A 25647-nucleotide genomic window follows, 5' to 3' on the forward strand; every position below is an offset into this window, starting at 1 on the left:
CTCTCCAACTACAGAAAGTGACCTGCTGCAAAGCCCTGAAATCAACCACCACGCAGCCAGGGGACAGCAATATTATCCGCATGTCAGAGGCCTGATTCTGCGCTTACTTGCACGGAGTTGAGTGGAGTTATACCACTGTGAAGGAATCAGGCCTCAGCTTTTGCTAGATAAATGTCTGTGGTTAACATTGCCCCAGGAATTTGGGATTTTGCAGTGAAACTCTTAGGCCATGTTTACACATACAGTGCTGCAGCTGTGCCGGTACAGTTGTGCCACTGCAGCGTGTGTGGTGAAGATGCTCTACTATACCAACAGGAGAGCTCTGTCCCATCGGCATAAAAAAACCACTCCTGTGATTGGCATAAGCTATGTCATCTCCCACCGATATAGCGCTGTGCACACTGGCACTTATGTCAGGGTAACTATGTCGCTTGGGAGTGGAATAGTCACACCCCTGAGTGACATAAGTTTTGCTGACATAGGCAGTAGTGTAGACATAACCTTAGAAACAAAATTAAATAACCTTTTTATTTATAATAATAACCAAGTTCCCTTTCTTCCAAGTTGCCACAACTTAATTTTTATTTTTTTTTAAAGGTTCGCTTTATATTATGTCGGTATTGGAACGACTGCCTTAGTGTTTGGCTACCTACAGATTTCCTTTTGGGTTTTGGCAGCAGCAAGGCAAACAAAGAAAATAAGAAAAACTTTCTTCCATGCAATTCTGGGACAGGAACTCAGCTGGTTTGATAGCAGTAACAGTGGAGAGCTTAACACACGTCTGACTGAGTAAGATCTTTGTATTTTGTTGTTTAGGGTCCTGTACTGCAGCCCTCAAGTAGTCCCAGTGAGTAAAGATTGCAGAACCATGTCCTTAGTCAATTTTTAAGCCTTCTGAGAGCATTTCTCTTTGTTCTTATGCCTAAACTGTATATATTTCCACTGAATGTGAAATTCTGGGTAGAGCTGAGCAAATGATATTTTTTTCAAATTATTTATTTATTTATTTGCTTTTATGGTCAAAACAAAAAATCTGGGGACAAAAATAATTTCATGGGGGAAAAAAAAAAGCTGATTTTTTTGTTGTTGCCAAAATGAAAAAAAGAAATCATTTCTGGTCAAATGAAACATTTTGTTTGACCAGAAACAAAAACTGAGTTTTACCAATCTAACTACATTTCTAAACAAAACACAATTTCAAAATGAAAAGTTGAAATGTTTTGTTTAGAAAATGTCAAAATGAACGTTTTTGACTTTTTTTTTTTTTCATTTTGTATTCACCAAATTCAACCTAAATTCTGAAATAGATTAATTCAACCAGAAAATATTCATCCAGCTCTAATCCTGGACTGTTAAGCCTTGTTTGCATTAAGAACATTTTGCAGTGGTGCAACTATTTAGTGGTGACTAAACTGGGGTTGAGTGGGGACTAATAGGTTGCATCTGTGTAAAGTGGGCCTTTATACTGGTATTCTGTGGGCTAATTCTGCCATCAGTTTCACCACTGGGAATTAAGATTAACTCTTGCATTCACTTGAGTTACTGTGAATTTACACTAATGTAACTGAGGGAATGTCTGCAGTGCTGCAGTTACCCTTAGTGTAGTGCAGACCCTTGCTGCAGCAGCAGAAAGGGTTTTTCCATCACTATAGTAAATTCACCCCCTTGAGGCAGTTGCTAGGTTGATGAAAGATTTCTTCTGTCATCCTAGCAGAGCCTACACCAAGGCATAGGCTGGCTTAACTATCTCTCCCAGGAGTGTGAAATTTTTCACAGGTCTGAGCAAAGTAGCTGGGTCAAATCAAAGTTTTTAGGTGTAGACCAGGCCTGAGATCTGAACTTGTCTACAGCTTTAAAGACAAAGAGCCTAGGGTACTCTTTTCCCCCAAATTACAGGAAATATGAGCAGACCCAACCTTAAGTCATGTAAATTGCACTCACAAATTGTGATAGGCTAATAAATAAATAAAATTAATAGAGATCTGCCTGACCTCGGCCCTGAGCCTGCAGACACTCATGTGCTTAACTCTACCAGAAGTTAATGGGATTATTAACATGCTTAAAATTAAGCATGTGCATAAATGTTGTGGAGAATTACTTTGTACATTCCTTGCAAATAAACAAGACTGCATCAAAGGTAGTTGGCTCCATTGTTCCAGTTAGGAGGATAAATTGACAATCTGCAAGACCCCAAATTTTTGGCTAGTCACTTGGGCCAAAATGGGTAACAGTAATAATAAATACTGTGCTACAAAGTGTGTGTATATAAAAATTAGGGCTGTCAATTTAATCACAGTTAACTCATGCAATTAACTCAAAATATTAAATGCAGTTTTAATCGCACTGTTAAACAATAGAATACCAATTTAAACTTATTAAATATTTTGGACATTTTTCTACGTTTTCAAATATATTGATTTCAATTACAATACAGAATACAAAGTGCACAGTTCTCACTTTTTATTTTTATTACAAATATTTGCACTGTAAAAATGATAACAAAAGAAATAGTATTTTTCAATTCACCTCATACAAGTACTGTCATGCAATCTCTTTATCATGAAAGTGTAACTTACAAATGTAGAATTTTTTTGTTTTGTTTTTGTGTGCAGCTTTGTAAAAATTTGGAATCGAAAAGTCCACTCAGTCCTACTTCTTGTTCAGCCAATCAGTCAGACAAACAAGTGTGTTTACATTTGCAGGAGATAATGCTGCCTGCTTCTTGTTCACAATGTCACCTGAAAGTGAGAATAGATGTTCGCATGGCACTGTTGTAGCCAGCATCGCAAGATATTTATGTGCCAGATACGCTAAAGATTAATATATCCCTTCATGCTTCAATCACTATTCCAGAGGACATGCGTCCATGCTGATGATGGGTTCTGCTCAATAATGATCCAAAGCAGTATGGACCGACGCATGTTCATTTTTATCATCTGAGTCAGATGCCACCAGCAGAAGATTCATTTTCTTTTTTGATGGTTCAGGTTCCATAGTTTCCACAGCAGAGTGTTGCTCTTTTAAAATTTCTGAAGGCATGGTCCACACCTCATCCCTCAGATTTTGGAAGGCACTTCAGATTCTTAAACATTTGGGTCGAGTGCTAAAGCTATTTTTAGAAATCTCACATCAGTACCCACTTTGTGTTTTGTTAAATCTGCAGTGAAAGTGTTCTTAAAATGAACAACATGAGCTGGGTCATCATCTGAGACTGCTATAACATGAAATATAGGCAGAATATGGGTAAAACAGAGCAGGGGACATACAGTTCCTCCCCAAGGAGTTCAGTCATAAATTTAATTAACGCATTTTTTAACGTGTCATCAGCATGGAAGCATGTCCTCTGGATTGGTGGCCGAAGCATGAAGGGACATATGAATGTTTATCTGGCACGTAAATACATTGCAATGCCGGCTACAAAAGTGCTATGAAAATGCCTGTTCTCACTTTCAGGTGACATTGTAAACAAGAAGTAGGCAGCATTATCGCCTGCAAATGTAAACAGACTTGTTTGTCTGAGCAATTGGCTGAACAAGAAGTAGGACTGAGTGGACTTGGAGGCTCTAAAGTTTTACATTGTTTTGTTTTTGAATGAATTTATTTTTTGTACATAATTCTACATTTATAAGGTCAACTTTCATGACAAAGAGATTGCCCTACAGTACTTGTATAAGGTGAATTGAAAAATACCATTTATTTTGGTTTTTTTACAGTGTAAATATTTGTAATCCAGAATATAAAGTGAGCACTATACACTTTGTATTCTGTGTTGTAATTGAAATGAATACATTTGGAAATGTAGAAAACATCCAAAAATATTTAAGTAAATGGTATTCTATTGTTTAACAGCACGACTAATGGCGATTCATTTTTTAATCACTTGACAGCCCTAATGAAAATGAGAGAGAAATAGAGATAATATAGATATTATTCTAAACTATCTTCATCTGAAAAAATTGCTTTTTTTTTTCCTCTTAGAGACATTAATAAAATCAATGATGGCATTGGAGACAAAGTCGCTCAGCTATTTCAAAACATGTCAACGTTCACAGTAGGCATAGTGATTGGCTTTCTGAAGGGATGGAAACTTACACTTGTGATCCTGTCCACAAGCCCCCTCGTAGTACTATCAGCAGCATTTTGTTCTAAGGTAGGCAAGATTTTAAGGATTAATATGTAACAAATTTCTTGGGGAAAGGGTATTTAATGGAAACTGTTTTTGCTATATACTTGCCAAAATTACAGTTACCGAAAAGCTCAGATTTCCACTAATGAAATCCTGGGGCTTATTCTTATGTGTGAAAGAAAGTACATTTTGATCTTTAAATTACCAAATTATATTTTAAGTGTTAACTTTCCTTTAGTAGGAGTTTAACAGCTGCTCACAATTGCTAAGGGCATGGTTCCTGAAAAGAAAAGAAAAACTAAAAGAAAAATGCCTGATTTAAAAAAAAATAGTTTCTTTGCACAGATAGACAGGTACATAGATATATTTAGGCCAATTCAAATTGTTTCATCTTTAAAAATGGAGAAACTTTCCAATATTAATTAATATTAGAAAATCTCTTCATTTTAACAAGCAAATTATCCAGATAAACATTGTGTTGTCTTTATTAATAACAAAAAAGCTGCCACTAGGCTCATCAGAAGATGATAGGAAATAGAACTATTCTCCTAGCAATGATTACTACATTTGGATTAGATACTTATTCTAACAACGATCTGACTTTCACTATATCTCAAAGGCAAATCTGGTAGGTTTTATTCATTTGTTAGAGTAATAAATGAAAACTCTGATACAATAAGCAGCTAACACATGTTCAGTGCCATTTGTTTACTCTAAATACACGTCATACTTTGGATGGCTTTGAATCACATACAATATGGGTCACAGTGTCAGATTTCAATGATTAACATGACTAGACAGGTTTAACTTCTCAGACGAGATACAAACACAGGATAGCTATTGATCACATGTACAGAACACATCATGTACAGGGCCGACGAGAGGGGGGGAAGCCGGTACAAATTACTGGGGCCCGGCAGTCCACCCTTGCTGGGGGGCCCGAAAAAAAAAATTTCACCAGGGCCCAAACCTGCTCTCGGCTGCCCTGATCATGTATGACATGTACATTCTGATAATGCTACAGCCGGAGTAATGTGCTTAAACCCAGTTAAATTTCAGAGTCAAAAAAAAGAAAAGTCTCAAATCCATCCAATTGGGTCCTTATTGAAGGCAGTGCTGGAATCCAGATGCATAAAGACATAACACAATGTCTTGAGATGATAGAATTGTTAGCAGTAGCACAGAAATAAAGAAAGATGGGTCTTAAGGCCACATGATTTACTGCTGAGTCAACCACTCAGGCCTGCTCCTGCATTAGGATATGAACCCATATCCTCTTTGAAGGGTGTAACCTATGGCAGGATAGATCCCTAAAACAAGCTCAGGTGCCCATTCCAATTATTACTCTACCTCTGTCTCATCTTCCCATTCCTATACAATGTACACTTCACTGTCTTGCCATGAGATAAAATACCCAGTTTGATACCCAATTTGCAAATATTATCCTGTCTCTGACTCCAAAATTTATCAAAACCAGTGAAAACTTTGAAAACTACAAGCAGCATAATTGTCTTGTGCCACTTTCCTTCCTGTTATTCCCAGACCTCTTGAGTTATTAATTTTTGACATTTTTAGAATGTTCTAGATTATCAGTGTACGAACTGATACTCTGACTCCTAACAGCTGAAAGTTGTCACTTTTTGCTTAGCAGTTCTGAGACAATTTACATATAAGCTTAATTCCACAGAGGATATTTTACCTTATTATCTCTTTTCCACTTGACCACACTGAGGGATTTAAGGATGTAGGAGGCCGTGAGTAGGGCTGGCTGGAAAATAAGAATTCCATTTTGAAGTTTCAACGTTTATTTTTGTTCTGAATCAGGACAAAACTGAGACCTTTCAATTTTTTTTTGCAAAGTAGAGCATGAGAGACAGAACAGCCAATAAGCCAGGTGGTTAGGGTACTCCTCTGTGATGTAGGAACTATAGGTTCAAGTCCCTTCCCTGATTCGGAGCAAGGATTTGAACATAGGATTCCCACATCCCAGCTGAGTGCCTAATCACTGGCTATTCTAGGTGTTCTCATTTTCACCAGAAATCCCATTCTGGACCTGAGAAACCTTCTGGACAAAAGCTTGGTTGAAGCCAATACGTTTCCATGAAAGGTTCTGCTTCAATGAATCTGTTTTCTGTTGAAAAATTTCTGAGCAGCTCCAGTAGTATGTTTGAACCTGGAGTAAAAAAAAATGTTACAAAAATATTTAGCCTGAAATAGATATATTTAAGGGAATTCGGTATATTTCTTAGTCTCAATTTTCTTGTATTGTTAGTGATGATAGTAGATTTGCAGTAGCACCTAGAGGCCACAAGCAGTATCACAACACCATACTACTAGGAGTTGTTCACACACACACACACACACACACACACACACATAACAGAAAGATAATCTCTGTCCTAAAGATTTCACAATCTCAGATTATTTGTAACAGGTAGTGGTCCTCCTAAACACCTGCCTTTATGATTTTAACATTGTCTTTTGATATCTTAAAATGTATTAATAAAATTGAGAAGATTCAATAGCCCTCCCCCCAAAAAATCCTTCTGGGCCTAGCATTTTTCTCCTGGCCTCATTTAATTAATTAATTAATTAATTAATTAACATCCCTGCACTCATCCTGTTTAGGTAGGTCTAATAGACTGCTGGGACAGAGTTTATAAGATCACAGATCTTTATGCTTCTAAGATATATTCCATAACAAGTTCTGTACATATGGAACAGCATTTAAAATGTTTTCTATGGGTCCAATTCTGTAAACATTACTGGGATAGTGCATACTTACATCTGCATGATAGTATTTGCAAGATTGGATACTTGATCAGACGTAGAATAATGACCCAGGAAGCAATTCTAAAGATCATTGTGAATCTGGCAGTTCTGAGCTCGGAGAAAGAACATAATAAACATGAGGTATAGAGCTACTCTCAATTTGTTTGAGAAATTCACTTCATTCTGCTCCCATTGACTGTAGATGATCATCACATTAACCAGTAAGGAGTTAACAGCCTATGCTAAAGCAGGTGCAGTAGCAGAAGAAGTCCTGTCATCAGTGCGAACTGTTGTAGCCTTTGGAGGACAAGAGAAGGAAATCAATAGGTCTGACTCTCTCAATAGTTAACGTCTTTTTTAATTTATGACTTTGTCTGCAGCCACAATGACTAACCTATGTTTGTCTTTTTAACAGATATACAAGTAATCTAGGAGAAGCAAAAAACCTTGGTATAAAAAAAGCTATTGCTTCTAAGCTGTCTGTTGGTTTTTTGTACCTAATTATAAATGGATGTTACGGTCTTGGGTTTTGGTATGGAACTACCTTAATTCTTGATGAGAATACTGGCTATTCAGTTGGGACTGTCCTGGCTGTAAGTGTCATATTTTTACATCAATGTCTTTCTACAAACTAACTTCATTGTGAAGGTGATGTTGAGTATATGATATGTTGGCTATAGGCAGGGACAAGAGATATCATATCTATGGAGAATCCACAACTGCTCAGGCGCTGGGTTCTTTCCATAACTTCCTGCAGAGTTGGTTGTGTTCTGTAAAATATAAGTTAAAATTAAGTTCCTTGCCCTTTTGGTTGTGAAGTTGTGTTTGGATACCATGGTAATGGGCACTAATATAAGAATTTAGATAGGCAGAAGAGAATCTTCACAACATAACTGGTTTGCTGTTGTCTTTTTAATGTAACAACAAAGCAGATGTAAAATTTCCCCCCATTCTTCTCAGTGAAGTGTTCACTCTGAGGTCAAATAAAGATGATTTAAATCCACCTGGTTTTGCACTTCACAGTCATAGCTGTTTCAGCTAACTTATCTAATAGAGTGAGGCAAATAGTGATTTATTTCATGATATTAGTTTGAATTTATATAAAAATTTGTCTCCGCCATATTTGCGTCTCTTCTGTCTTTGTTTTCCATGAACATTCATGCAGTTTGTTTTACCAGCACAAATGTGCATAGAAGATGAATGTTAAATTTACTTTTCAGAAGCATTCACACCAGACACAAGGGTTATAATAATTGCAGTCAGGGAACAGAAACAATACCATGCGACTATATGACCAATCACAACTAAATAACAGTAAATGAAGTTAATTGAAAATGTAATCAGATAATTTAAAATAACTAACAAATTAGAGAAAATCATAATCTGCTCATGGATTTTCCACAAACAGAGGAGGAGGTGAAATTTGCCTAATAGATTCTTCCTCACAAAGTATGTGATCAACTGTTTGGTAGGGGGCTGTATGTACCTCTCACATCTTGTGTTTCTATTCATTTGAAGGATAATAGAATATAATTGAAAGTTTGACTATGTGGAGTTTTTAATTGTTTGGAAAATTGAAACTCTATTTACTTCTTGCCTTAAAACTCAGTGAGGTTTATGGTGTAGTCAGCTAAAGATATGTTGGACTTTTGCAGTGTGGTTTGCAGGTTTTCTGAGTTTTCTGTAAAACTTTATCTAGCAGTGGTAAAGGCCATTCACTTTAATGAGCCAATAAATATTTTTGAATGACCTTTTTTTTAACAATATTTGGTGTTAAAATATACTACAATAGAGACAAGTAGAATAGGAAACAAAAATAGTCATTTTCTTTCTGTCTTATGTAGAAATTCCATAGAATTTTGCCAAAAATCCTTCTCAGTTTCTATTGTTCCAGACTATAAGGTATTGTGCTGGCATTCCAAGGTTTAAACTTTATTCTTTTGATACTTAAGGAATGTCTTGTGAATGACACAGCAATGATGGAGCTGATCCTGTGGTCTTTTCTGAGGCATAGCTCCAATGGTCATAAATGGGAGTGTTGCCTAAATCAAGGCTATAGGACCAGCCTTTAATTTTGGATTTGTTTTCAGTGTGGGTTTCATCTTCTTCCTCCTCTAGGTTTTCTTCTGCGTAACTTTTAGTAGTTATTGCCTGGGCACAGCAGCACCACACTTTGAAACTTTCTCTATTGCTAGAGGAGCTGCCTTTAAAGTTTTCAAGATAATTGATCAGGTACGGATCCTTCTACCCTGTCCTCATAACTGGGCTATTATCTTGTATGAGAGCACTAACGATGCCAATAGAACAATAAAGTAGTGATAAGCAAAAAGCCATGGTAATTTCCATTGAAAAATAAAGGAGGAAAAAATTAGTGTTTGCCAAATGGAGAAAGACCAAACTGGCTTAGAAAGAACCATTATGTTCAGGCTCTTAAAAGGAAATTACAAACAATAGAATGCAGTGACCAACGCAAAGTAACTATGGCAGCTAGCCTTAGATTGCAAACTACCCAATGCTAAAACGGGTGTGGTGTGGAAGATGTTTTAAATTGTAGAATAAAAATATGAAATATTCAGGCTATAATGATATCTCCCTCCCTCAATTGTGCATTTGTAAATTATTTGCTTAAATTTTATTTTTTTTCCATTTCCCAGAAACCCACTATAGATAGTTTTTCTTCAGATGGACACAAACTCGATCACATAAAGGGAGCACTTGAATTTAATAATGTGCAGTTCAGTTATCCTTCAAGACCAGATGTCCAGGTAGGAGAAACACCTATTCTGTGCTTGTTGTAGTCACTGTGACTACAACTTGAAATATGGCATGTTACTTGTGTATTATGCTAAAAGAATTGTGTGCTTTAGAGGACAGGATGGAAGCATGGCAGATTGGAGTCAGGTGGTTGATTTGAGTTCCATGCGTAGAGAGGAAACATAAAAGAAGGCATGGAGAAGAGTGTTGGAGAAGAATGTAAAAAGGGATTGTCAGACAATGGAATGTTTGAGCTGAGTGAGGCAAGAAAGCTGTGGCCTCTAAAAAAGACAAGAGAAGAGAGATTGGAAGGAGCAAAGTTATGCAGGGTCCTGAAGGTGAGCCCAAGGGCTTGACTGTGATGCAGGAGGTGTGCAGGAGCCAATGGAAGGACTTCAAGAGGGACTGAATGTGGTCAGAATCATGAGAGTAGATGACTCTTTGCTGCAGAACACTGGACAAATTAGAGTATGTGAGGTGTCAGGAAGGGCAGGTTCCAGTGGTTGAGGTATGAGACAAGATCAAAGCCAGAATTTGCAATGGGAATGCGTGCGTTTTGAAATGTAGCAGGGATAAACCTGGCAGGGTTTAGTGACAGTAGGGTGACCAGATGTCCTGATTTTATGCGGACAGTCCCAATTTTGGGGGCTTTTTCTTATATAGGCACCTATTACCCCCCCACCCCTGTCCTGATTTTTCACACTTGCCCTCTGGTCACCCTAAGTGACAGAATCTCGTTAATTTGAGATTGTTCTACATTTTACTTTTTTTAACTACCACAAGGTTTTGAAAGGTCTCACTCTGAAAATTGACTGTGGACAAACGGTGGCATTGGTTGGAAGCAGTGGATGTGGTAAGAGCACAATGGTCCAGCTGCTTCAGAGGTTTTATGATCCACAGGAAGGAGTGGTGAGTACAGCCATTCTAGAGCATAGTACTATTTACATAGGTATTAAAATAGTAAAATACAAAGAATTATAGCTATACAAATCCTCAAGGAAAAAGGAGACAAGTGGAGCACAAAGATGGGGTATTGTTCCCAACTATAATAACACAAGATTTTGGGTCAATCAGCCGCTGTTCCTCCCATCTGATGCCGGGAGATTTAACAAAAGTCAAACTCTTACAAAGTGAGCCTTACAGCCTTCAGAGAGTGGATCACTTGGAAGTTACATAAATCACGGGCAAGCTTTTTAAATACTGTAGGGTGTTTTCTGTTCTGAGCAGCCTCACCTTTTACATTAGGAATTTGTTGCAGATGCTGGGCATGGATTTAGAACACCCAAACACACACTTGGCTGGTGTCCTGCATATTGGGTAGCCTACTTGCTTAACAGTGTTGTTTATAGGGTTTCCTGTGGAGGGTAGATATTGTCTTGAATTGAAATAAATACAATGTTTAACTATTAAATATTATTTAGGAGGGACCATCTAAATGCAGCTCTGTCCTTTGTTGGCAGATCTTTGCCAATGAGTCTGGCCCCAGAGCTCAGTTCGAATCACTTGCTACCTGCTATTCAGATCTAGCTCCAGTAGATCTAGCTGGAGCGCTGCTAGTAGATCAGATCTACTCTCCTCTGAGGGACCTGGAGGCTCCTGGTATTTAAGACAGTATGTGATGAGAGGAGAGAGAGGCTATTGTTTTTTAAGATTAACTACTTTAGAGGTGTTCGTATGCCATGGTGATAGGGGCCATATATGTATCTAAATCGATTGAGGTAACATGACCACGTAGGAAGGTGAGGCCACTGATTATCCATACTTAAGTTACTCCATCCTTGCTGCTCACTCCAGAACCTGAACTCCTTGTCCTGGTGCTGTGAATTGGCAAGCGAGTTTTGGAGAAGTGGGCCAGCGTCCTCATAGAACAGTCTCTGGGCTTGGCCTTCTCGCAACTCTGTCTTCCAGGCCACTATGTAATGGTGATCCCCTTCATGTATGAAATGGGAAAAAACAGCACTGTAATAAAATACAGCCAAGCACACCCCACCCCGGCTCCAGTGTCGCACAGTCCTGTGAGAGTGCACGTAGAAGACGTTCATCTCAACGATTGCCTGACGCTTATCCTATTTGCTATCCAGACAAAGAATTTTCATGGGCATTTCTGAGCACAGCTAAAGTGTAAAGTGCCAAACCTTGTGTTACCCCCTCCACCATATGGATTACCTGCATAGGACTAATCTCCCATTTAAGATACATGATGGTTGTTCTTTTTCCCTTCTATCCTCCTTGCACCATGCTTCATGCAGGCCTTAGGGTGTGTGTCAGTAAACCATAATACTATATGATTGATAAGCAGAGATGGCCTCTGCTGGTTTCAAGTTTTCCGCTCCTGCAAAAATGAAAAGTATCTCCAGCCAACACTATGTAAGGGATGGTAGGATTCAGATTGAGGGCCCCTTCCTCTTTCCTTTACTTTGGCCTTACTCCAGATGTGGTGCCGGCAGAGGCAAATCTCCACTTGGTGTATGGAAACATCTGGCCAAGGACTATTTCTTCACTGAAACAAAAATAAATCCTCATTTTTCTCACGAATCCTAAATCTGCCCTAACAAACGGAATGGGAAGATTTTGTCCTAAACGTTTGTAGGTTTAGAAAGATTCAAGAACAGGACTGTCTTTTTGATCTGTGTTTGTACAGCGCCTAGCACAATGGGGTCATGGTCCATGACTAGGGCTTCTAGGTGCTACGGTAATACAAAATAAGAAGAAAAATAATAATATACAACCTCAGGCTCTCACAGTCTTTTTTTTTCTTTAGATCACAGTGGATGGACATGACATAAAGTCCCTTAATCTGAGACATTACCGAGAATTCATTGGTGTGGTCAGTCAGGAACCTGTTCTGTTTGGGACAACAATTAGAAACAATATAAGATATGGTCGAGAGGATGTAACTGATGAAGAAATTGAGAATGCAGCAAAAGAAGCAAATGCTTACGATTTTATCATGGAGTTTCCTGATGTAAGTATGGTACTTAAAATAACCTGCATTCTTAGAAATGAACTGAAATAAAGTGAGATATTGAGATATGACCATAAAAGAAACCATTTTTTGTGTGTGTGACAGAAGGAATTTACATCAATTGCAATGCATCCGAAGAAGTGGGCTGTAGTCCACGAAAGCTTATGCTCTAATAAATTTGTTAGTCTCTAAGGTGCCACAAGTCCTCCTGTTCTTCTTTTTGCGGATACAGACTAACACGGCTGCTACTCTGAAATGTTTCTCTAAATTCTCTGAAACAGACATGTAAGGAAATGGAAATAAATCCGGGCTGGGTCAGGGGAGGGATAACTGTGATTCCAAAAGGTGGAAGCATGAATGACTCTGATATAAATGCATCTTAAAAGTAAGAACTATGGTTGTCTTTCCTTCAATCTCAGCCCCAAGTTGAGGGACAACTGCCCCGCTGCAAAATCACAAAATATGGTAACCAAAACTCAGCAACAGCTGATAAATGAAAGCAGGGAAAGGTTGATTTTTACAGCCACCTTGTGGCCAAGAGTGGAAATTGCAGTGTCATTCAAAATTTGTATTTTTAGACATATAAGGTGGTGATCAGGGTAGTGTTTACGGCACAAAGGCCCCAATTCAATAAGGCACTTGAGCATGTGCATGACTTCAGGCACATGAGTATCCTCCCTGTCAATAGAACTATTTACGTGCTTCATAGGGTGACCCGATGTCCCAATTTTATAGGGACAGTCCCAATTTTGGGGGCTTTTTTTATATAGGCACCTATTACCCCTCACCCCCATCCCAATTTCTTACACTTGCTGTCTGGTCATCCTAGTGCTTCAAGTTATGCAGGTGTTTCAGTACCTGGCTGAATCAGGGCAGCAGATCTGACATGTATTTTTTTGAGGGATGCTGCGGCTGAGTGGATAAGATTTGGGTCTTTCACATCAGAAACCTGTGTTCCAGTTCCAGATCGAGCAGAAACTCCCTCTATCTCCCTGGGATGCCCCTCTGGTCCTTTGTACCCATCTGAAAAAATTCCATGACCACCTGCTTGTGGGAACGTTTTTGCTACTGAAAGTGACTTTGTGTAGATTTAATTTCAAATGGGATTTGTGTCCTGCACTCTGGGGATCAGACAATACATAACCTTAGCTTTCATTTCACTAGGGTGCTCCCATAATACAGAATTATCTTGCTCTCACTGTGGGCCTGATCCAAAGTCCATTGAAATCAAGGTTGGGGGGTGATGTGTCTTTCCATAGACTTCAATGGACTGTGGATCAAGCTCTATTTAGTGGTTAATTGTTTATACTGCAAAACTGATGGTGTCTCTGCTATTTTCTCAGAAATTCAATACCCTTGTAGGAGAAAGAGGAGCCCAGATGAGTGGTGGCCAGAAGCAGAGAATAGCCATAGCTCGAGCTTTGGTGCGCAACCCTAAAATTCTCTTGTTAGATGAGGCCACATCCGCCCTGGATACGGAAAGTGAGTCAGTAGTCCAAGCTGCACTGGAAAAGGTAAATGCTGGGTTATTGACACAACCTCTAGCTCCATCTTCTTGAATCAAATATATTTTCTTTCAAAGCAAGGAATAGATGAACAAGATTATTATTGTACTGCAATGACAGGGATGATTTACTCAATTACTGCCAAATGCTGCCCATTGTTCAGCAGTAACAATGCTGTAACCCCACTGGGAACAACAGTAACCACGTGGTAACTCTCACCGTGGCCCAATCCTGCAGTGAGGTTCTGTATGGGTGAGCCCTCATTGCAAGACTGGGGTCTAAATCACTAAGATATAATGAATGTGTTGTTATGTGGTTATGGGGCCCAAAAGTTGCCCTGATGCACATGCAAACCCATTGGCTACCATCAGATTGTAAATAGGGTGCAAATCAGTGAGGGCAACATTTGCCCTTTGGCAAATAATTTGTCACCATTAGAGCTTTTAGAATCAACATCTTGTCCTTCTCTTGAAAATCAATTTTAAATACACAAACATCTGAATTGGTACAATAGATATTTCTGTACGTTCAGATCATCAGACCAATGCTAACAAAAATGCCAAATGGGGTATTAAGAAGCACTACAGTAATGTTAATCTTTTGAGTGTGTAAATATTGATACCTTCTAGTTCATGCTTTTCATAGAGATGTGCACTGCCGAAGAAGTGTGCATTGATTATTATTCCACTGCATGTCACTCATGGCTACTCCCTCCAGAAAACAGATCCTCAGCACCGATGAACGAACACGGCACTGGCAAAGTGCACCAAAGGGGTGTGATTTGTGAAGCGTGGTACAGTGTTGTGCTCTAACTGCCCTTTAAAAGGTACCTAGTTCATGTTAATATCGTCCTGTTTCAAATGGGACTACGTGAATGTGAACCAGGTACCTTTTAGGGTATGTCTACACGGCAATTAACCACCTGTGAGTGGGCCCGTGTCCGCAGACTGTTGCTTGTGGGGCTCATGATGTAAAACTGAGGGTAGACATTTGGGCTTGGGCTGGATCCTGAACTCTGGGACCCTCCCCTGTCATGGGGTCCCAGAGCCTGGGTTCCAACCTGAATGTCTACACTGCAATTTTATTGACCCACAGACTGAGCACCATGAGTCTGAGTCAGCTGACCTGGGCCAGCCTCAGGTGAGATATTGCAGAGTAGATGTATCCTGGGTGTCTTTATGCCACTCTGGCAGCAAAGAAGACCCTTACAGAAGCCTTAAGAAGTTGAGAGCTCCCACAGTTCAGAAAAACTCCTGGGAGGTGTGAGGCTAGCGTAGCCAACTTCAGGCTACCTGGACCCCTATATAGAGGCATGTTGGGGCAGGGCCAGAGCACATGTGGCTCCATCTGCTCCTTTGCAAGGAATCCATCCCTATGAGACTGTTCCACATAGCATAACCTAAAGCAGCTCAGAGTTTCGCTTTTTTAATTTTGAACAGAATAATTAAAGAGAGAGAGAGTCAAGAAAATCAGGGGAAGCAAAACAAGCTTTCTGAGTTTGTTTAGTGTGGATGCCGGCAAGCAGGTCTCCTGTAGCTCAGCAGAGACAGAACCAGGATATGAAAGGTTTTAGTTGTCAGTTGTGGAAAAACTCATGGATTGTCAGGATATTTTAGCAAATGAAATCAATGGGAGTAACTACAGTCACAATATGACCAATTAGAGTAAATTACGCTAAATCTCCAAGCCACAGGGGACACAAATTACAATGTGGTTGTTTGTTTACAGGCCAGCAAAGGTCGAACCACTCTTGTAATAGCTCATCGGCTTTCCACCATTCGGACTGCAAATGTAATAGTGGCCATAGCTGATGGTGCTGTGGCTGAAGTAGGAACACATTCAGAGCTGATGGAGAAAAGGGGGTTATATTATTCACTTGCAACAGCACAGGTACCTTACAAAGATACTAAAGTTTTGCTGTGAAAGTCTTTGTTTGTGACATATGAACTTCATTTATTTAAAAGATAGAGCAATAAGCAGGTCACACATACTCTAGTACATGCGTTAAGTTCTTTACTTTGCCAAGAAGTGAGAGGCACAATGGTAACTAAAAGCCAAATCACCGTCTCCTGCAAAAAACCAAGATTGTTCTGTTCATACATGTCACTGGGGTTTGCGCCTCCCCCCATGCTCCCCCAAACCCACAGATACCCCAGGATGTGCTGAAATCAGGCCCCCTTCCCCACCCTCCAGCTTCCTTGTAGCACAGCTCCTTTGGCAACTGCTCTGTGTGGAATCCCAACTAACGGGATGGATGGAAGCTTTCACAGCACAAAGGGGGTTCCAAAGAAAAGGTAACAGTCTAATCTGTAATTCTATTGCCTAATTCTGATGTTGGATCCACACTACACACAGAATCTGTCAGAATACAGATGCCCCCTAAATTTGCTAGACAACCGGGTGCTTGTACAATTACACTTGTAGTGCAGGTGTGTATATACACCATTTTCAGCATTTTCCCCCACTGTTGCCTAGTGCAACTTCAATGGCAGAAATGGTGCTAGTGTACTGTAGGCAGAGCACAGGCATTTTTACTACCATGTTATCTAACCAGGGTTAGAATAGAGGCTGATCTACCTGAATAGAGTTCTGTCACCATTGCTAACCCAATTGTGAGAGATGTGCTAGTCGTTTTGTTTAATGGAGACAAGGCCTGGACTGGCACTAAGGCTGTGACAGTGGAACAATTTTAAAGCATTTTTTTTCATACCATTTATGTTACCATGGTTTTAAAACCACTCCTGTTAACAACACAGTTTAAGAATGGCCAAGAGATAAAACTAGACTGTTTTTAAGCCGTATTTTAGAAAACTCTTGAATATACTTTGAAATTTGTTTGTTTTTAAAACACAGTTTCAAGACAAGTATGGCCTTCTGTGACCCTGGAAATAGTGTTTTAAACCATATTAGTAGGAAACTTTCTTATACGCTATACTTTAGAACTGTTGTACTGTCATGGATTCTTTCATCTGTGCAATTCAGAATCAACTCACTTTGATACTCTGGAGATGTGGGAAGATAAACTAGAAGGAAATTCAGAAGAAATTGTTTCAAAATACTAGGAATGAAATCCTCCCTCTATCAAAGTCAATAAGAGTTTTGCCACTAACTTCAATGGGGCCAGGATTTCGGCCTAAAATGGTGGAACAAACATGTATTCTCATGAGTTTTGCAAACCATTTAAAAAACAGAATTAAAACAATATGTTAGGGTTACCATTCGTCCGGATTCCCCCGGACATGTCCGGCTTTTTCGGGTTAAAAATAGCGTCCGGGGGGAATTTGTCACTGTCCGGACTTCCCCTCCTCCCCCCCCCCATGCAGAGCTTGCGCGCGGCTTACAGACCAGCCGGTGCTCTAAAAGCCAGAGCCAGAGCCAGAGCCCTTCTGCACGTCCCCCCTCCTCCCTCCTGAAACTTGACACCCCCCTCCTCTCCCTCCCTCCCCCCCTTCCCTGCACTCACAGATCGCCGGTGGGTCTGGAGCTCCGACCCTGCTGCCCTCCCCCGCTGTCGAGCAGCACAGTAAGGGGGCAGGGGACCAGAGAAGCGGCAGGGAGGTTCTGGGGGGGGGGTAATCAAGAGACAGGGAGCAGGGGGGAGGGTTGGATGGGTCAGGGAGTTCAGGGGGGGGGCTGTCTGGGGGTTGGGGGTGTAAGGTTTTGGGCAGTCAGGGTACAGGTGGGGGGGTCTCAGGAGGGGGCAGTTAGGGGACAAGGAGCGGGGGGGGTGTTTGGGAGTTCTGGGGGGGCTGTCTGGGGGTTGGGGGTGTAAGGTTTTGGGCAGAGTACAGGTGGGGGGGGGGTCCCAGGAGGGGGCAGTTAGGGGACAAGGCACAGGGAGGCTAGGGGGCAGTTAGGATGTGGGGAAGGTCTCAGGAGGAGGCAGTCAGGGGACAAGAGGCAGGGAGGCTTAGGGAGGGGGTGGAGTCCTGGGGGGCAGTCAGGGGACAAGGAGTGGGGGGGAGGGTTGGGGGTTCTGAGGGGGCAGGAAGTGGGAGGGAGTGGAAGGGGCAGGGGCGGGGCTAGGACAGGGGCGGGGCTAGGGCGGGGCTCCTCCCGTCCTCTTTTTTGATTGTTGAAATATGGTAACCCTACAATATGTCAAAGTATTTTTTAATGTATTGTTTGCTTACAACCTTTTGGGCCCACTTCTGGAAGTCAGTGGAAGCTCACAGGAATAACTGCACAGGATTAGGCTCTTTGGAAGAAAGTGAGCATGACTTCCTTAATGCTTGGCACAAAATGTTAGCTTTTTGTGTAAATATGTAGAGAACACCGAAGATGCCTGTAGCTGGATTTCAGGACGTGAGGAGTGAGAATCCAATAACTAGGAGAAATACTCTTATGTTTCTGCCAAATAAGGGCATGAGTAGCAAATTTAGTCAGAGGACTAACTCCAAAATAGCAGTCAGGGTCTCAGAGAACCTACATGACCCTGCAAATGGAAGTGGAGTCTACCTAATGCAACTACACTGACCTTTTGGATATATTTGTGACTGAATTTATATTGTGTTAAAGTCTATTAAAACAGAAGACCATGAAGAATCAACAGAAACTATTACCTTAAAAGATCATGAAGAAGCGTTCCCCATCAATGGGTTGATTTCGAACAGAGCAAGCATAAAACATGTTCCACAAAAAGAGGCTGAAGAAGAAGCTGCACCTGAAGAGGTAATGGTTTACTGGAGCTTAGTCGAGATTTTTTTGGTTTGGTTGTTTGGTTTGTGGATCTTTGTTTTCATCCTAAAAAGATTCAGCAGTTCAGTGGTAAACCTGCACAATTCTTCCAGAGAGATCAGAACATTTCTGAAAGGGGGTGTATATCAAAGATTATTTCAGTGGGAGTCTGACTGTCCTCTTCCTAAAATTGTATCAACTTTCAGCAAATCACTTCACTTCTGAGTGTGCCGTTTCCTCATCTATAAAACAATGAAGAAGGGAGGAGGGATAGCTCAGTGGTTTGAGCATTGGCCTGCTAAACCCAGGATTGTGAGTTCAATCCTTGAGGGGACCATCTGGGGCAAAATCAGTACTTGGTCTTGCTAGTGAAGGCAGGTGCTACTGAATATAAGTAGAAAGCATAATTATCTATGTAAAGTTTGCTGTTAAGAGGATTCCAGAGTGTTTTTAGAATGGATTTTGGCCAGTCCTGTCAACTGTAGTCTTCCATTTACCTGCCTTGTTCTCTACTAGTCCATGGTTCTTAAACTCAACTTTTCCTGTAGGCACCATAATGCAGCTCAGCTCTTTTAAAAATGTAAAATTGAATTGTATTTGACAAAAATAAGACCTGATTTTAATCTGTTTTTCTTTTCCAGGAACACCTTCCCAAAGTTTCTTTCCTCAAGCTTTTTAGATTAAACAAGTCTGAATGGCCTTTCATTGCACTGGGGACACTAGCTGCTGTTATTAGTGGAGCATGTCACCCTATCTTTTCCATCATATTTGCTAAAATTATAACAGTAAGTGGAGTACTGACTTTTCCGTAATGTAACTGTAGAAGGAGGCTAGTTAAGTTGACCTGATTGGTACCGTTGGCCCCATGGACACTTCAGTGAAACCAGGGTAGTTAGAATCATTTTTATACATAGTTTTTCACAAACATTTGCTAGCATAGTTTCACCACTGTTTCTTGGGTCACTGAGCGCCCAGCATAAGCAGATTATAAACATGGTTTGTAAAACAATTCAGAATTTAGGAATACCATGTTTGCATCTTTCTATTTGAAAATGGTTCTGGCTAACATAGTTTCTCTGTAGTATAATAATCCTTAGTATTTATATTGCACTTTTTTCCCATTCACAAAGCACTTTATGAACATTAATGAATGAGTCCTCACAACGTATCTGTGAAGGAAGGAAGGATTATCCCCATTTTACACAAACTGAGGCAGAGAGATGTGAGTTGTCCAAAGCCACAGAGGATATGATTGTTGGAGCATGTTGTAGAACCGAGAAGTTCCCATTCCCGTAGTTTAATCATAGAATCATAGAATATTAGGGTTGGAAGAGACCTCAGGAGGTCATCTAGTCCAATCCCCTGCTCAAAGCAGGATCAACCCCAACGAAATCATCCCAGCCAGGGCTAATCGCTGGCTCACACCTTCTTTTCCTTTCTCTAATGCGGATGGAGGGTCTTTCTGCACTGAATAGAGTGAAGTAGGGCCTCTTGTAGTGCTCCTGTTCCTGAAAGATTATGCCTATTGAAATATCATCAAGAAAAAAGGTTTCCTGATGGCATCAGCGGGCCAACTTCTATTAGGAAGTTACTGACCAACCAGTTGCTAACAAAATTGCTTTTTTCATTCCTTCTCCTTTTGACTTCAGTGCTGTGTCAGCGTTCCAAAGCCAGGGAATGGGCACAATCATTACTGCCGTCTCTGACACCTGTGCCTAGAGGTCTGAACAAAGGTGATTCTCTGTAGCCAGGCAGCAGAGGTACAGCACCATGACTATCAGGAGGGAGCCAGTGTGAGGCAGAAAAGTCAGTGTGAGGCTTTTGAAAATTTAACCCTTAGTCCTTATTAACTTTAACCTTAAAATATCCATTCATATAAACGCTCTCCTCTCTTCTTCCCCAAGTATGTAAGAAACTCCATTCTAGTCTCTATAGTGTTATACAGCCTCTATTAATAGGCTGGCTAACAAAATACTTGGATGATTTTCCTTCTGTTTTTGCAGATCTTCTCAATAAAAGATGATCCGGAGAGGATCCGGCATGAAGCTAACATTTTCTCCATCACATTTGCTGTTATAGGTGGTGTTTGCTTTATCACTTGGTTTTTGCAGGTAAACTCTCATAATCAATAAAACAATAGGTCAGAACAGCAGTTTGCATTCTAGTAACTGCTTTAATCAGCTATGGATTTAAAGTTGGTAGCTGAGGGATCATGGCATGATGGGATGGGGGAATGTCTGTCTGGTTCTCTACAGCTGTATTGTTCAGCTCTTGTTGATTTTTTTAATTTTACATTCACATCTCACCATTTTGTGCTATGCTTTTAATAAATGACTGCACTTGATGTATAAATAGCATCAGACTGCCATTTAAATTACAAGTAGTAAAAATCAAAGATATGAGGGACTACTGGTTTTTTTTTTCTTGCAGGGATTCCTTTATGGGAGGTCGGGAGAAATCCTAACAATGAGATTAAGGCATATGGCATTTAAAGCCATGCTACGGCAGGTTAGTGTTACATTTTTTCCTATGAATACACCATTTTCTCAATTACCTTTCCGATAATAAATTGCAAATAGATTAATCCACCCTCTTTTCTCATACACAGCGCAATTTTACTGCACCACCTTTCACATGGAGTTTTAGGTATTAATTATCTGTATACTTACTCTAGTCAAAGTAGGAGAAGAACTATGCTAATTCTAACCATGATTAACCACTATTATAGCAAATTTCCTTGACCACTCTGAATAGAGATTTGTTTGACTGGAAATCATGTTAGAACCTCATTAGGAAAGTATGCTACATGCTACCAAGCTAAGACCTCATTTACAGGCTAAAGACAACCACACCTAAAACGGTCATTAAATTTGGTTAAAGTTCAAGCTTGTTCTAACAACTGGGATAGGGTTTTGAGTGATTCTGTCCCATCCATGCAATCTGGGCTATACCATGTAAGAACAGAGTTGAGTGGCAACCAAGTTTAATTGAAGTTGTTAATCAGGTGTGTGTGTGTGTGTGTGTGTGTGTGCGCGCGCCCTGAGGTTACCACCTACTTTGTTTTAACCAGGTTAATTTTAAACCAGATGGCTTTTTTGAATGACCAAATTATATTCCTGCTTTTACCTGCTGGACCTGGTTTTCTTTGGTTGCTGTCAGATGCCCACCATCATCCTAAACATCATTTTTATTTATGTCAAGCGCATGCTTATCTTCTTTGGCCAGTGGCCCTGAGCAATCAGAAGGCCCCTGGTATGAATTTTCATCTTCCTGACAGTAGCACCTGACATAAGATGCTCAGTACCTGATGCTGGCCTAAGTTAGTGCATTTAAGGAAAGGTGTGTTGAGATCCACAAAGAAAAGGAACTTCACCTCAGCTGAGAAGAATATCCGGAGCTGGCCTTACCATGAGGCAAACTGAGGCGGCCGCCTCAGATGCCAGACTGTGGGGGCGCGCCAATAGGATCCAGAGTGTAGAAAATTGTTTCTGTTACTGGTGCATATGTATTCTCTCTGCTCTAGATGCACAGAGATGGTGGAGTGCTGTGTTGGAGGAAGGAGGGCACAAGAGCCATAATAGCAGGGCTGGCTCTGGCTTTTTTGCCGCCCTAGGCAAAAAATCCACCCGCCGCCCCTTCCTCCCCCCCCCCCCCCCCCACCGTGGCAGGGGAGGGCACTGAGCCCGGCCATGGGCCCGCAATCCCCGACCAGCTGGAGTGCCGGGGGGAGGGCAGAGAGCCCCCGGTGGCCAGAGCACCAGGAGGAGGGCGGAGATCCCGGCCAGGGCTCTCCGCTCTCCCCGGCAGCCAGAGCGCCAGGAGCAGGGCGGAGAGCCCGGCCGGGGCTCTCCGCTCTCCCCGGCGGCCAGAGCGCCGGGAGCACGGCAGAGAGCCCCCAGCGGCCAGAGCGCCGGGAGCAGGGCGGAGATCCCCAGGCGGCCAGAGCGCTGGGGGGAGGGCGGCGAGCCCGCCGCGGCTCTCCGCTCTCCCCGACTGGCCGGAGCGCCGGGAGGAGGGCGGCGAGCCCAGTCGCATCCCCGCTCTGAGGCCGGAGCGCCCCGCCGCGCCGCCCCCCTCCAGGCCCACATGCTTGGTGGGCTGGTGCCTGGAGCCGGGCCTGCATAATAGGCAGGCAGGAGAAAAGGTGAGAGGGAATAACAGAAAGCAGCAGGAGCTGCAGGGAGAGAGAGGAAGAGGAGCCTCTTATATACCTCTCTAGCACCCCCAGGAGCCTGGACTGATTAACACCAGCTTCTCAGGGAACTTCCTGTTTCCTGCTGCTTCCCTGAACCCACTTGAGGAGAACAGGCAGTCAACTGAAGTAGTAGGAGCCAGTTAGGCCCTTAAGACGCTGATATCTTCCCTCATTCAGGGCCTGCTACCAGCCTACTTATTTGTCCCCTTCAATTGAGTGTTCAGAGCCATTATAGCTGGCACAGAACAGCAGTCATGAGTGAAAGAAGAAAACGCCCTGGCAACAAAAGTCAAACAGAAGATTGTGGCAGATCTGAAGTCAGCAAGATATTACTCTGTTATTCTGGACTGCACACCTGACATCAGCCATACAGAACATATATGACTTTAATGGTGCGTTTTGTAACAACAACAGAACCTAGTGAAAGTGTCCTTGCAATGGTGACTGTCAGAGAGCATTTTCTAGAATTTATTGACATTGATGATACTACAGGAGCTGGTATGACAAATATGCTTCTTAAAAAGCTGGAAGATATGGGAATTGCGATACTGACATGAGAGGTCAGGGCTACGATAATGGTGCCAACATGAGAGGAAAGAACAGAGGAGTGCAGACACAGATCCGAGAGTTAAACCCTTGAGCTTTTTTTGTCCCATGAGTTTTCAAAGATAATGGCCAATGGCTCTGCAATCACATCCGCCAACTCCTTTAGCACCCTCGCGACCACCACCACCCACCACCTCATGGAACCTCCATCCCTAGAACAGTGCATCTCATGCCTTCCAATTGGTGGAGTCTCCTTCTGCTCCCTTACCTCAGATGTATCATCTAGTCCACTCTCCGGTCACTCTCCGGGCACTCTGCAGTCAAACTCCCTCTGTTAGCCTCTCCACTGTTCGCCGCTCAGCTGGTTCGCAGTTGACTGCCTTTTTATAACAGTCAGGCCCACTCAAGGCCCACCGGGAACAAAGCACTCCCCGTTAATGGGGCAAAAAACAAAGCAACTCTGCCAAATAACCTGCGGCAGCAGATTGCCCAGTATCTCCACAAGAATTTCCTGGAGATCTCTGAGGGAGATTCCCGTGAAGTGAGGGAGTCAATCAACAGCCTATTCCGCCGCTAAGACTGGGCATGCAGTGGGAGACAAGCCTGCTTTCTGCAACCCTCCTTCCCCCAAAAACTTCGCAGTGGAGGTGGGGTCGCCACCGAGTAGCACGTCCAGCTCTTTGTAGAACCGGCAGCTCCTGGGTGCAGCACCGGAGCGGTGGTTTGCCTCCCCTACGCCTTGGGGTAGGCGTTCCGCAGTTCCTTCACTTTGACCCTGCACTGCAATGTGTCCCGGTCATGGCCCCTTTCTGTCATGCATTGTGAAATCTGTCCATATATATATCATAATTCATATGGCTGGAGCGCAGCTGGGACTGGACAGCCTCCTCTCCCCAAATGCTGATGAGGTCCAGCAGCTCGGCATTACTCCAAGCAGGGGATTGTCTGATGTGTGGAGCAGGTGTGGCCACCTGGAAAGATGCGCTGCACGCATCACTGAGCAAACAGGAAGGGGACTTTCAAAATTCCAAAGTAATTTACAGGGTGGGGATGGTGGTTGGTCACCTGAGGGCAGGGCAGTAGAGTTCAAACTGATGACCAGAGAGGTGAGAACAGGCATTGTGGGACACCTCCCACAGGCCAATCGCAGTGCTGTAATCGACCACAGTGTCTACATTGGCACCTCAGTGCTGTAGCCCCAGTGCAGAAAGCTGTACACCTCTCGTCGGGGTGGGTTTTTTACAGTGCTGCAACTGCGCAGTTTCTGCGCACTAAGTGGCTTGGCAGTGTGTACACCTCAGGAGTTACATCGCAGAAAGCTGCTTTACTCCACAGAAACTTGCCAATGTAGACAGGGCCTAAACCTTCCATGCAAAGGCCCGATTCTCAGCCCACTGAAGTCAGTGGGAAGACTCAATGGGCTTCAGGATGAGGCCCATATTTTCTAATGGCCAGCAAGTGGAAATTCTTGGCTTACGAGCGCTGAAACATGTTTTCTGCAATGCTTTTAATTTTTGGTTTTAAGAACACTTAATCTAAACTCATATTAAAACCATTTTAGCCTAACCTGAAGCCTTTTAAATCCATTTTAGCAAACAGTATCCCAGTACAAGTGTGGAAGGGGCCATGGTGACAGAATGAAAGTACCCCAGCTAAATCTACCATCTGCATCAAAATAGTGTCCATGCAGCTATAGTAAAGTTTAGGTTAAAAAAATATTTGAATAACTAACTCTTTTATGTCTACTTATAATAATAAGTTCTCATAGAGCTGGAAGGAACCCTGAAAGGTCATTGAGTCCAGCCCCCTACCTTCACTAGGCAGGACCAAGTGCTGATTTTGCCCCAGATCCCTAAGTGGCCCTCTCTAGGATTGAACTCACAACCATAGGTTTAGTAAGCCAGTGCTTAAACCACTGAGCTATCCCTGCCCCCCCTTACTGCACTCTGTATATATACAAATCAAGTTCAGCAATTAACTTATCTCAACCCCAGCCTTGAAATCAGAGACTATACCAATGCTGACAGGTCAGCTGGTTTCCTTTTGTAGCCCATAACTGATCTTCAGTTGATTAGTAACTAAAAGTCAATCTGATATATAGGGCCAC

General features: G+C 42.0%; 1 protein-coding gene across 5 annotated transcripts in view; it reads left to right on the top strand.

Moving 5' to 3' along the window:
- The window catches only part of LOC101950764 (ATP-binding cassette sub-family B member 5), a 65334-nt gene that overhangs the window by 17474 nt on the left and 22213 nt on the right, over positions 1 to 25647 (top strand). For 4 of the 5 annotated variants that reach the window (XM_065583326.1, XM_065583330.1, XM_065583328.1 and 1 more), the window contains 14 exons: positions 598 to 789; positions 3979 to 4150; positions 7101 to 7225; positions 7314 to 7491; positions 9017 to 9130; positions 9553 to 9663; positions 10436 to 10561; positions 12414 to 12617; positions 13961 to 14131; positions 15851 to 16012; positions 18641 to 18793; positions 19441 to 19584; positions 20803 to 20910; positions 21230 to 21307. In XM_065583326.1, coding sequence (XP_065439398.1) covers positions 598 to 789; positions 3979 to 4150; positions 7101 to 7225; positions 7314 to 7491; positions 9017 to 9130; positions 9553 to 9663; positions 10436 to 10561; positions 12414 to 12617; positions 13961 to 14131; positions 15851 to 16012; positions 18641 to 18793; positions 19441 to 19584; positions 20803 to 20910; positions 21230 to 21307 — 2038 coding nt within the window. The remainder of the gene's footprint in view (positions 1 to 597; positions 790 to 3978; positions 4151 to 7100; positions 7226 to 7313; positions 7492 to 9016; positions 9131 to 9552; positions 9664 to 10435; positions 10562 to 12413; positions 12618 to 13960; positions 14132 to 15850; positions 16013 to 18640; positions 18794 to 19440; positions 19585 to 20802; positions 20911 to 21229; positions 21308 to 25647) is intronic. The other variant, XM_065583331.1, reaches the window with a different exon arrangement.

Source organism: Chrysemys picta, chromosome 2, assembly GCF_011386835.1.
Source record: "Chrysemys picta bellii isolate R12L10 chromosome 2, ASM1138683v2, whole genome shotgun sequence".
In the NCBI taxonomy this organism is placed as follows: Eukaryota; Metazoa; Chordata; order Testudines; family Emydidae; genus Chrysemys; species Chrysemys picta.